This window comes from Lissotriton helveticus, chromosome 9 (assembly GCF_964261635.1).
Source record: "Lissotriton helveticus chromosome 9, aLisHel1.1, whole genome shotgun sequence".
NCBI lineage: Eukaryota > Metazoa > Chordata > Amphibia > Caudata > Salamandridae > Lissotriton > Lissotriton helveticus.
Genome location: NC_136070.1, coordinates 123,739,151 through 123,753,214, shown reverse-complemented (window position 1 = coordinate 123,753,214; position 14,064 = coordinate 123,739,151). Strand labels below are relative to the sequence as shown.

At 39.1% G+C, this 14,064-nt stretch overlaps 1 protein-coding gene across 6 annotated transcripts in view; it reads left to right on the top strand.

Annotated features, from left to right (window-relative positions):
- SMOC1 (SPARC related modular calcium binding 1) overlaps nt 1-14,064 on the top strand; it is a 651,789-nt gene that overhangs the window by 513,273 nt on the left and 124,452 nt on the right. For all 6 annotated transcript variants that reach the window (XM_078659597.1, XM_078659602.1, XM_078659600.1 and 3 more), the window contains 2 exons: nt 3,809-3,914; nt 10,896-11,143. In XM_078659597.1, the coding sequence (XP_078515723.1) occupies nt 3,809-3,914; nt 10,896-11,143 (354 nt within the window). The remainder of the gene's footprint in view (nt 1-3,808; nt 3,915-10,895; nt 11,144-14,064) is intronic.

Sequence of the window (14,064 nt, the reverse complement as noted above, 5' to 3'; positions counted from 1 at the left end):
TAGAATGGCACAGACTGAAGTGGCGCATGGTAGAGTGGCATAGAGTGAAATGGAGTAGTGTAAAGTAGAATGGCATACCACTGAGTGGAGTGGCATAGACTGGCGTTTCACAGAGTGGCGAAGAGTGACAAGGATTTGTTTGGTATTGAGTGGAGTGGCATGAAGCGGTGCAGAGTAGAATGGCAGGGTGGGGTGACAGAGTGGAGTAGAGTGATGTGGAGTACAGTGGCATACATTTGAGTTGATTGGAGAGGCATAGAGTGAAGTGGTGTGGAGTGGCATGGAGTGGAGTGACGTAGAGTGGAGAAAGTGGAGTGCAGTGGCGTAGAGAAGCATTGTGTGTAGTGGCATAGAGTATAATGTAGTAGAGGGGGTGGAGTGGAGTGGAGCAGAGTGGCATGGAGTAGAGGGAAGTGAAGGAGTCGAGTGACAGAGTAGAGTGGCATGGAGTGGCGTACATAAGTGGATTAGAGTGACGTAGCATAGAGGGGAGTGGCATAGAGTAGAGTGGCATTGTGTGGAGTGGCGTAGAGTAAAATGGAGTGACATGGCATGACGTGTTAACCTTTTCTACAAACAAATCCAAGAAGTTTAACTGGCAAGTGGTTGGTCTACAAAGACTGTGGTATCCTACTGACAGGCAAGACACAACTGTCGGATGTGCATCAGACTTTGCCCAAGCCCAGTCCACAATCCAGAACTATAAATGAGTAATTCAGAATGATACTTTGAATAGACAATGTAATAAGATTGTTTATTTAATGTTGATGCCTTTTTCAAACTTGAGTTGGATGACATAGAATAATGATAAAGATGCAAGAGAAATAATTAGGCTTATCTGCAACAAGAAAGAAGACACTCAAAGGTATTGAAAGAGATCCCAAGTGAACAAGGAACAAACTTGCTCAGAATTCCTTAGCCCATATATCTAGCAATTATTCTCCCTTTAAGGCGATGAGCAGATTGGCCAGACATTCTAGTAATCCTTGTAAAATGATCTACAGGTATATTTAATGATCAGTCTGGGCCTTAGGTCTTAACATTTAAAGAAGCTGATGAAGTGCCCATTTCATTAGATGAGGGAACAAATCCAGGTTGCTTAGTAAAACAATCACTTGTTAGCCAAACTTTAAACAATGACTTGTTTGGGGAAGAGAATTGGATAATTAAATCTTTGCTTTCAGTGCCCAGGAGATATTTCAAATCAATCCCAAAATAGATCAAATCTGGATACTGCCATCCCATGTAAATCCTTTGCTCTGGGATTGTTATCAGCAACACAGCATCAAAAGGCAACAAGCATTTGCCTATAATGGCCTAAAAATAATTTCTTAAATACTATGTCTAACGTCTGCAAGAAACCTTGTGCACTGGCTCAATATTTGTTCCAAATTACAAAGGGTGTCTTAGTGGGAGATCATCAATACTTGGTTCGAACCATTTGGGTCATAGAAGAACATCTTCTCCTACCAACTCTAATACAATCAAGACAATGGAAGTTTGTTTTAAGGATTAACATGTTGAGGGCAATAAATTAGTATTGTTCAGTATATATTTATCTCCAGAATTAGCTCAACATACTGATAGTGTTCAAAAGATTATTGATGACCTTCCTTCTCATTGATAAATATCCTATTTGTGTTCTGTTGGTCACTGGCCATTTTAAGGCTCACATCCTTAGAGAAGTGAAGAGTTCATTATCCACATATGAGCAAGACAAATTACAGACCCAGCCAATCAAAAGACTTCAAGAGACAAAAGACAATTTATCAATTTTTGAGGAGAGGATATCAAGCGCTGGTGAGCAAATTTCTTCATGATCATGGAGAACAGTAAACCCAGGTATCACATGGGTATAGTACTGTACTCCACTACACAGTCATTTATTTCTCCAACTATAGACTTTGTACACTTCAAATCTCTTTTAGGACTGAAAGTGATCACCAACCATGACTAGATCCTTTAAAGTGTGGTGGATTTCTATATATAAGATATATATGCTCTGAAAAGGATAGGTAAGTTGGCCAACAGAAGATTGTGATGGGATGCTAACCTGTGCACTAGATTTATTTGAAGTAATGAAAAATTCAAGATTGAAGACAATTATGAGCCTTGATCTGGTTTACACTATTTTGTTTCATTTCATTATTCCATTTGATTTGTTGGAATGGTATACTCGCTAAAGCTCTCGTATTAATGAGCTAAGTACACCTATTAGATCATCAATAATTTGATACAACATAGTACAGCTAGTTATTAAACTATTTATGTTTCGTTAATCAGGTCAAACAAGTATCATCCGAATGCATTACTATAGACAAGTTATTCACTAGACTCTTATTAGAAAAATTGGAAGAGTAGGTCCAGGAGAAACAGTAAATATATTTCATCCAGGTTGCCTTTAACCATAAGTGCTCAACTATTAATAAAATCAGGACTGTTTTGGTAATATTTCTAAAATCCAGAGTGTTAACATCCAAACTATTTGTCTGCTTTAGAGACTAAAGTTTCACCTTTGACAAAATAAATCAGGGGAGGGCATCGTGCATACTCCAAAGTGGGTTACTGATCCATGTATTTTGTAATTGATAATATATTTATTTGAACAAATCTGGGTAAGTATTGCATTAGTCAATGTACCCTGCCCCTTAAGATGGGTATAACAACCAACCACAGGCCTAATGTACATGATGATTTGGTTTTGCTCGCTCCTACTGATCGGACTCCAGCAACAGCATAATAAGCCTTACATTTACCACAAAGAAAATTCCTTACCTATAAACTAACCCAAACAAAGATCATGGGCCCGATTCACAAAAGTAAAATGAGACGAAAGTCAAATTTTATGACTTTCAGTATCCACAAAGGACATTTACTACTTGTAAATGCCATTTGTGAATACTGAAAGTCGTAAAGTTAGACTTTCGTCTGATTTTACCTTTGTGAATCTGGCCCCAGGCCTTTACATAATGCTGATCAAATTCCTTTACTATATTAATAGGACGAAGCTACAAGTAGTAAAATATTATTCTTACTAGAGTCTCTGCATTAAGCCTTGACTATCTTGAAATAATTGTTTTCCATTCTCCAACAACATCAAATGGTAGCTTTAGGGGGCCTCGGAAGATTCAAGAGCTGCTTTGGCACATTTTAATTCCTCCTGTTCTGCTGCATGTGGGACACCCACTCCAGGAAGGCGAGTAGATGCACAATGAAGGACTATTATTTTGTACCACACAGAATTCTTTTCACCAATATACAGACACATTTGATCTGGGAAAAAAGATCCCAGTGGTCAATGCACTGAGTTCGTTTTTTAACTTGGATACAGAATCTTCTTTTGATGAGAATATATATTCCTCATCAAGGCACAGTACTTCACGTTTGCCAAAGCACAGCAACCACTTTTTAAGATGGCATAGTCTTCCTGATAATAAAGGCACACAGCACTTTTCTCCAGAAAATAGAGCTTCCTTTTAAATAAATATACATCACCGTCACAGAGCAGGGTAGAGGGAAGCACATAGTCCCCGGTCAGTATGTGCCATTCTAGGGAAAAATAATCTGCATATGGTTTTGCCATCAAGAATTAGATGACAACTTGCACATTGACCCTGTGGTTGACAAACTGGGTTGGAGACCAGAAATAGATATTTTGGGAGTTTTAAGTACGTTGAGTTATCTTATAGGTATAAATTGGGAATATTTCAAAGTTTCCATATGGGAAGCATCATATTATTTACCGAGTATTCTTACTGTTAACAGAGAGCAATTATGTTCAACCCACATTGTCTCTTTTTGGTTCCAGGGTGTTCAGAAGGGAAGAAAATCGAGTTCATCACAAGTTTACTGGATGCACTCACAACGGACATGGTGCATTCAATTAACTCTGCAGTGCCTGCAGGTGGTGAGAGGTAAGTCAATGACTGCATTCTGAAGAGGCAAAAGCCGATCAACTAAAATGTTGAAACGCAAGCTAAAACTAGTGTTGCAAGGAAATGACTAATTGAACAAAAAGTGAAATGGTACCCAGACCATGCCTATTGAGCAGGCGACCAGCACTAGACTGAAAGAAGGGTTAGAGGTGACATTATTACAAAACCCCCATACTCTATCAAGGGCCCCCACTTGTGCTGCAAAATCCATTTATAGATTTTAAAGCAATGGGAAAAAGTGCTGAGCAGCAAAGTGTTTTTTCCTTGTTCTAAAATGGCATCAATAAAAGCTGTGCTTCGTAGAGATCACCCTCTTCACAGCTTTAAAGAACAGGCTGACTTGGGAGAACTTTTTTTCCCCACAGTTATAACTTTCTAAGTGAGAGTTGTTTTTTTCTATTTTACTTGCATTTTTTGGTTAAAACAGGTGTGAAACCCAAGTGTGAACTGGAAAGCTTTACAATTCTGGAAAATAGTGAAAATTCGGAATACTGCTAGGGTTCATTTTCACACAACGCTCATGGTTTTCCTAAAGAAACTAATTGTTGAAATCAAAAAGTAATGAAAATAAGTAGGAAAAAAATAAAAGAAGATGACCATGTCCCATTTTACCACAGTAAATACCATTGCATACATCAAACTCTTCTGGTCGTAAGGATATGCAGGGATTATCAGTTGTCAATAACATGTGATGCTCAGAAGTAACAACTGAGCTACAACGTATAATTTTTCAGTGTGTAATGACCATGCATCATTTGTTATAGCAAAATCTGATTAGTGAAAAGTGGGTGTAAAGGAAACCTATACATTTTTTAAATGTGCTGAAGTTAAGGAGTTTAGGAATACTGATGTTTGTAAAACTCTGAACTTGGGATTACCCAAATATGTTATTCAGAGGACATTTTGGCACATATGCTCTGGCTAATATTTGGAACCAAAAATGCTTTCAAGCTCAGTTCTAAATAACAAATGTTGTACTATCCTGTTTCCAAATTTCTTCCAATAAAAACAGTACCCCACTTGTGAGGCTACGCCTGTCATCCGCAACAGGGAAGGCCTCAAAACGTGATAAATAAAATATCAAGATTTTGCCTTTCAAATTTACCTGTATAAGAATGCTGCTAGCTGCAGAATTGAGACTGGGCTCCACTGGCATCCAGAAAAACCTACCAGAGCCAGACATTCCTGAGAACTACACACCCAAGGGAGACAAGGGAGATGTGATGGGCACAGATTTCACTACATTTTGTTACCCACAATGCTTAGCAAAACGTCACAATTTAGCTAAAAAAACTTACAATTTGTCCTCACATTTCTGTGATGAAGTTATAGAATTTACAGGGTTTCACAAAATTCCGACTATGTAATGTTCCCACACTTTTTTTCTGAAAAAAACTGGTGCACCACATGTGTGGGTGGAGTTAATATATCAGTCAGGGACCGGCCAAAACTATGACCATGCGATATTCTGAACAGGCACAAACATGTAACTTGTACACTGTCATGCAAAAAATACATTCAAATTGGTTGGTTTACCACAAGTGGTATTGGGTCTAAAATATGAACCATGAACATCAAGTGAGCATAATGAGTTGGAAACGTTTCTCAAAGTAAGAAAGTGGATAAAACAACAACCACTCCACTATTGCAATAGCTGGCGGAGTCCGAAATAAACTAGACGCCCATTCACAAAAAAGTAAAGACTGCAGCACTAAATAGACAAAAACCAAAGCTGACTGGGTTTAAAAAATATTGATGAACTATGACATATCTCACATGAAGGAAAGGGAAGCAGGAACGGCTGCTGTTTTGTTTCATCTCCAAACAAAAAAGGACAACACTCGCACATAAAACGAAAGTAAATGAAAATATCTCTTCATCGCTAGGGTCAGTTTTATTATGGAAATATTTCAGATGTTTATAACTTTGACCAGATGGGGACATTTGAATCCTGGTTGGAATACTGGGGAATACTGGTTGGAATACTGTAGAATAGCATTTATGTGTTAATCCTCCCAAGTCTTTTAGGTGTTCCAGCATTAAATCCGAAACTAGTGATCCTTAGGGGGACAGAAAGACATATTTCTTTTCTACAGAAGTCTTTTTGAGGAGACAGGCCCCGAGCTCTCTGCAAATAAGGAAATAATTATAGACTATCCAGCACCTATACATCATAAATATTTGTTAGAGATTAGCAACTCCTCATACTGAAATTGTGGAATAGCTCTATAAATATACATGTCACTATTCCCCAGTGCACAAATCAAAATCTAATCAGTGACCCACCTGTTACTTTAACAGACATCTAAAATGTTGACATTAAAAAAACGAAAACAAAAGCGGGGATACCCACTATGTGAAGACATCTGTCATGATTGCATTTACTAATCTTCCCTGCCAACACAATGCATTACCCAGAGTAGAAGATAGGGTGTGTAGATATTTTTAGACCTCCCTGGGGTCTATATCATGCTGATATGTTTCCGAGGGCAATTGAAATTTAAAAAAATGCACATGATGACCGATGGGAGCTAGGACCACGCTGGGGCTAGATGGTGCTTGTTCCACCACCGAAAACTAATTGGTGGTGGCCCACTGGGGATTCATGCACGGGAATGCAATCTCCGAGTGATCACCACAGTAGGAATCCACAATAGTGAAGCACTAAGGGACAAGAACACCACTTACTTCTCCTGCGATGCCTCTTTCGGTTGTCGCTCTGTCCCGCAGCAGCTGACCATGAAGAAACAGATCAGCTTTCAGGGACAATGGCTGCCTGGACGAGATGAGTTTGGCACAAGCCAGTTCAGGGATTTAAGTTTCATGGTGAATCTGAGCAGCTTGTTCTATTTGTGTCATAGCACTGGCAGATGATACCTTTAAAGATTTGCAGTCATTCAGAAAAACGTTCACACTGCAATAAAATACAATTCCAATTTGACCTTTTGAGTCGAAATCTTTAAATTGGGGGGGAAGGGTCACAGTGATATCTTAATAAATAACTCCAATTATTGATTATATTACCGGCTGCACCTTTAAAGTGCAATACCAATCAAATATAACCAGTTGAAATCCCTCTTTTATTTATTAAACTCGATTCTAAATTGTGGCTAAAGGAACAAGTCAATTTATTGCCCACGTACAGCTGTGTACAGCAGGATAACCCCTTAGCCTTAAGGTGTTAGTTTGAACGATTTCTTGCAGTGTGTGCAAGGTCAGAGGATACTTCTTTGCAGCATGTTTTAAACATTGTGACATTGGACAGGTTCAAAAACACAAAATAACAAACCATTGGTGCAAAATTATCTGGGATCACATTTTTGGATTCACAGAGAAAGACTGAGTAAAATGGGAAGGTGGAATGAAATGAGTAAGGAAGAAAGAGATAGTATAGAAATTATCAGGGATTATAGAGAAGGGGCAGAAAAAACATGAGGTGCCCAAATACTTTTTTAGTAAATATCCAAAAAGATAAGTTCGATATTATTGAGCATAGGTATGTCAGGGACAGAGAGCGTTGCTTCAATATCTTCTGAAAAGGAAGGACTGAAGTCCTTTCCAGAAAGCCTGGATGTTAAGAGCGATTCTTAGTTTGGTCAGGCGTTCCATAAAGCTAAAGCGAGTGAAGAACCTGAGATGGTGTCTGAGAGCTAGCACTTATCTCAATTTCATGAATTTGAGTGAGATAGTCCTTACTACTGGAGTATCTAGAGTCCCCAGAGTTTGTCAGTAGGTCAGATTGGTAGCTCGGTTTCCCTAAGAGGAGGGTTTTAAACATGAGGCAACAAAGCTTGAACTGGATACCATCTTCTAATGGGAGCAAATAGAGATCCATTACAATCTGTTTTTAGGAGTGACACATCATAGGATGGTATGCCCATTAGGATGGCATTACCAGTGTTGATTCTGGAAGTAATGAGTGCATATGCAGCAGATTTCTTTTTTTTTCTTCAAAGTTTTTTATAACACAAATACCCGAAATCAGGTAGCGGAGCGCTTTACATGAGCACCTGTTGCGCTACATGAGGACACATTCATTTTTGTTAGGCATGGGGAGATTAGGCGATTTGCCAAGAATCACAGGATGTTGAGCATCCTGGCCAAGGTTCGAACCTGGTTCCCCAGATATGAGGTCCTAGCTGTTAGGCTACATCCTCTCCCCTAGCTGATTAGAAGGGAGAAGATTATTTTCAGTTGGTGGCTTGAGCAATTTTGTTCATGTGGGGAACTAAAGAGAGAACTCTCAATGAAGAATCCTAGAGGTTTAACAGTTGAGGGGGAGAAGGCAAGTTGCCGAATTCCTTGCGCTTGCTGATGATGTCTGGTCGATCCCTTTGTACGATTTGCAAAATATACATAAAAAACGGTGTCTAGGGTTTAATTCCAGGCAATGTTCAGTCATCCATGCAAATATGACGTTCATGACTCTGTAGGGTGTAGGTTGGTCTACCAATCAATGAGGAGAGTTAAAAAAAAAGGTATGGGTTATCTCTATATTGGAGTAATTTAGTGCCCTAGACTTCCAGTAAGAGCCTAAGAGTTGAAGATACAAGTTGAAAAGAATGTAAGATAAGACCAAGTCTTGCAGCCTTGCAGTACCCCACAGGAAACCTGATCAACCCTGGAAGTGAAATTACCTAACTTTACTAAATGCAAGAGACCAGGAAAGGAAGAATCTGAACCAATTGAGAATTGAGCACTTGAGGCCCATTCTGCATTCAAGAACTTTGAAGATGGCGTGGTCAACAATGTTGAATGCAGCAGATACATCTAAAAAGACAAGGAGGCAGGTATTTTTTAACTTGACACAAGACCATGTCACAGTCCTTTTCAGCATCTGATGCAATGGCCACAAATGTTAAATCCAAAATCCCATCATGATTAACAATATAACCAGAAAGACTGTGTGACTCATTTAGAATGTAGAAAGAACTACCTATCGTCCTATTTCTGTCTGAAAATCTTGGAATAATACTGTGGAGGAAATTCAGCCGTAGGATTCTTATCTGTATTTAGAATTTGTTCCTGGAATTGTAGGATTTTAAGTTTCTTCAAAACCTAATATAAGGCCTTCCTTTTCCTTTTTTTTAAGACTCTTAGTTGTTTGGTATATGGTTTGCAGTCTAGGTTCAACAGTGATACTGGCCTGCAACTGCAAGGTTTAAGTCGGCCACCTTTTCTAAACACTTGCCCTCAACCAAAACCGATCAATATGGGAATGTGATTAAGGGAGAAAAAAATTGAAGGTGAATTCCTGCTTTTTTGAGTCAGGTAACTCTAGAGATCTTTCTGGCTGGGAAAAGTACCCACTGACAATGTTACAACTGCCCAATGGATGAGGAAATGAAGAAACAGGCAGTATGACTAGCACAGTACCCAAAGAAGGGCCTCACCAAATTATAATCACAAGAACAAAGTGATCATATAACCACGAAGAAGTGCCCAAAAAGAGTGTGCCACCAGACCAGATGTGATTTGATCATAAAGCAGTAAGAGTGCCACATGAATACAGACACCGAGTATACAGGAAAAACCAGTAGAAGTTACCACAATCTCCCCAGAAGCCTAGAAATACATAAGCTAACATTATAATAATCAACGAGTCAAACAACCCCGCCTGCATATTACCCATAACCCCCTACAGTTAATCCAAGTTGAAAGTACAGTTAACAGCTAAGTAAACATTTTGGTAGTTCTTAGACCTATTCATACAGGAAGGATAAGCGCCGTAAGTCACAACAAAACATGCGACAACATGAACAGTAGCGCATGCAGACACGATCCTTGTATTAGGCACAAGATGCTCTAAACAAACTATTGCATACATAAAGAACTGATGTAGACATGTATAATATGTATGTAACAAATGTGATGCAAAAATCCGAGCGGAATAAATGTATGAAAAGTATGAAAACGTTGGTGAAAACATGTAAAAAAAAATAAGAGTGCCACATGAATAAAGTGGGCGGCCAACCTGTTCCTCTGATGAACCAACATTAATGTCCTTCCTCCCACCACCACTTTCCTAGTTTAAAATATCACAATTGGTGTTTGGAGAAGGGAGACTGCACCCTGTGCTTTATAACACTACCTTTGAGGACAAATATTAGTCAAAATCAAATACTGAGACTTCCTTTTAAGGCTCCAGGCTTCTCGGGCTATTTGTATATACCAGTAATTGGGTAGATAAATAATAAAATTTAGCCTACTGTTAATAATTCGTTTTTCAAATTTGAACATTTTGTTCCCGGATCTATATTGCTTCCAATAATAAAGTTTTAAGTTGTTAAAAGTAAAACTTAGAAGTTTATGGCAATGTTACTGAAGAAGACGCTCCTGCTACAGTGCATTAGGTTGACTATAAAGAGAAATGGAAACAACGTACGCTCTGGGGGAAAATGTTGCTCTTTGTGCACATGAGCAAAATAAGGCGACCATTCATGTACAGGGACAGTAAATTTACGGAAGGCTGGTTATTAATTTTTACTGCTCACAGGTACAGCCTGCCAAGTGCTAATCCATACTCCTATTAACCGAAAGTTGTGATAGAAGGAAGCTCAAAAATGTTATAAGACAGAATCTGGCTTCTGATCTTGTTCAGTAAAGAATGAAAATCTGAGGTTTTGAAACTGAAAATGAGGGTGAAAGATAGTCACAAGAAATTTCTCACACCATTTACAGAAAAAGCAAGACTATATTCTTGACAGAATATGAAATGCTAATGTTTTTCATACATCTGCAAATTAATATGCATTGACAATCAATAAATATTGTTACTCCGAATGTTTTTATAATTCATTTTTTATAATTGCCATGCATTAAACAATTAATGCAATTCATTGTTTTTATTATCTGTATTTTACTGTCTAAATTTTGTGACTAGGAAAACAGATTAGAATGTTAAGTAATGGTGTCAGATGCTAGGCACTGGTTTTATTTGCATCCTGCTTTTCTTGGTAGAGTTTCAGAACCCGACCCCAGTCACACGCTTGAAGAGCGGGTGGTCCACTGGTACTTCATACAACTGGACAGCAACCACAGTAACGACATTAACAAGCGAGAAATGAAACCCTTCAAGCGTTACGTAAAAAGGAAAGCTAAGCCTAAGAAATGCGGCCGACGCTTTACTGACTTCTGTGATCTGAACAAAGACAAAGCAATCTCACTGCAGGAGCTGAAAGGATGCTTAGGAGTAAGCAAGTACACAGGTGAGCCCCCTTCCTTCATATGCACACTAAGTGGGCTGACATTCCAAGGTGGGTGGGAACATCGAGGCAGGAGTCCCTGCTCCCAAAATTACTGATACCATTGGTCTTCTTAACCTACTGATGATGTGTTGTTGCAATAGTTGTACTTTGGTAATGCTTCAGTATTTTTTGTTACAGCCTGGGGGTGTCCTAAGAAATATACCGCAGGGATTTCATCCGCTTTTAACTCCTGGAAAGTCAAAGGTGGGGATGTAGTGGGATGTGGGCCTGTCAGAGCAGCAGATCATACAATCGCATCCTTTCATTCGCCCAAAGACAATGCATGTTTTCTGCCGCTTGTACTTGATTGAAGTGTGTGGGTTTCTGATGTGCGCAATGAAAGTAAACAATAAAACCTGCATTTTAAGGGGATCCTATTAAACAAACAAAATCTTGAAATATAAAATGCGTAAAGATATTTTAACATTATTTTAAAAAGGTATTCACTGTCTGGAAGACTCAATGGATACCGATAAATATAGTCACAATTGACAATATGTGCAACCAACGTTTTGTCTCCCGAAGAAAAACCTCACAACACAAAATACAAAACTACCAGAGTTAATAAGAGATCATTCGAACATTTCCAAGCAAAACAGTTTAAAATTGTGCTAATAGTCTGAAAAAAGTAGCCAGAATTTCAATTTTCTCCTTAAATGTGAATCAGAATTTGCTGAATTATTTTCAAGAATATACACAGCTATTTAAAAACTTTCAGAAATCTTCTTAAGCTTTTTCTGAATTTCACAAATTGCCACAGGCTTATAACTAGAATTTATGGGCAGGGAAATAGGGTTCAAATGTTTCCTAGTATACTGAATATTGGTTTGGCAAAAAGACAAAATATTGTGAGAAAATGTTGGTATTTTAGAGCAATCTATACCAAGAGCCTCACTAAAGCATAATGTATCCTGCTTGGCACCTAACGCACATATGGGTGATAAAGGGCATCCTCCAAACATTGACAGCCCAGCTTTCGGTTCTCTAGCCTAATTTATAGATGGATGAACTGCTTTCTCCCTGCCACTGGGGCACCTGCCGGCTCCTGCGTCAGAAACAACCTCGGAGTAGATCAGCTGTCGGCATCTGAAGACCAACATGCCCTCAGAAACAACGCCCTTAACGCCTCAGGCTCTGACAGTGTTGTTTCCTGATCGGGACCACAAGGCTGTCCCAGGAAGGAAAAGCACCCTATAGCCCCCAGTAAATCGGAGACAACTCCTAAGGTGTCACAGACATTGGGGCCGATTCACACAACTAACTTAAGACAAAATCCTAAACTGACTACTTTTGGTATTCACAGAAGTTAGGATTTTGGCTTAAGTTTGTCTTAAAACAAACTCAAGACAGACTTAAGACAGATTTAAGACAAACTTAAGACAGACTTAAGACAAACTTAAGACAGACTTAAGACAGACTTAAGACAGACTTAAGACAGACTTAAGACAGACTTAAGACAAACTTAAGACAAACTTAAGACAAACAACTAACTTAAGTCTGTCTTAAGTCTGTCTTAAGTCTGTCTTAAGTTTGTCTTAAGTTTGTCTTAAGACAAAATTCTAACTTCTGAGAATACCAAAAGTAGTAAGTTTAGGATTTTGTCTTAAGTTAGTTCTGTGAATCGGGCCCATTGGTTTTATTTATTTTTTAAACCTAATTTATGGACTTATGTTTAAAAATATGTTTTTTAAAACATGTTTACCAGTCCATCATATCTGCATCATGCACTTTCATGAAAAGCCCCAATGTGAGCAGGGACTGCTTAATGGCGTGGATGGGTTATGGTAACTGCGGATTGGCACCCCGATGCCAAAGTCGAAAACACCTAAGTGAGGAAACAAATTAAATACTAATACCTTACAAGGAAAGATAAAAAAAAGATGAGATTTAGCTTCATTGTTCACATTTCAGAGGACAGCTAGTTTTCATAGATTCTAGTTTCTACCTCAGACTAACCTAGTGTGAGACACGAGCATAACCCCCATAGATGTGCTAAATAACAAATTACACAGCCCCAGATGTGCTGCTTAACTTTGTTCTAGTTTGGTTCTACTACTATGCCACAACTCCACTGTAGTAATAGGCACACATAGATAGCTCCTTGTGGGTATTTTCATACAATAATGCACTGATTAAAATATTGAAAGGCACAGGTATAATCCTAGGGTTGTGTGAGAGAGACCGATATCTTGTGTGACTCTAGCATACCCTTCTGGGATTAGCTGCAGCATATACTCAATTGTTATTTAAATTGAACCGAGCTGTGAGGGGTCAAACGATGGTAGATATGTGACTTGCAAACTCGTCCACTCTAGCGTTCTAGGGAACAACTATAGCTCTAGAGCTGTACACACGACTAGAACATTGTCTTATGAAACGCCTGTGTCTTCTTCTGAGTTGTACGGGGCCCACTCTAGTGTTTGAGGGCATAGCTAGGGCTCTAGTGTCTGCTCAAAGAGAGGCGCCTGGGATTTATGATTATGAAGCACCATACCCTAATGATAGTGGTAAACGCACAGCCGTTTGGGGGTTCTGATATTGTCAAAGCCACGGTCAACCAAACAGTAGATGCACAGATAAAATGCTCAAAACAATACATCTGGCTCCAAAAGTGTTAGGTGACCACACAATCAGTGGGGCCACATGTGTTAAATGAATTATGGAGGCAATACATTGGGAAAGGATGTAGCCTTGCAGTTAGAGCGGTGGACCTGGCAGCTGGGGAACCGGGTTCGAGACCCGGCAACGACGCACAACATCCTGTGATTCTGGGCAAATCACTTAATCTGCCTGTGCCTAACAAAAATGAATGTGTCCGCCTGTAACGAAACTGGTGCTATGTAAAGCGCTCTGATACCCGATGTCTCGGGTCTAGTTTGCGC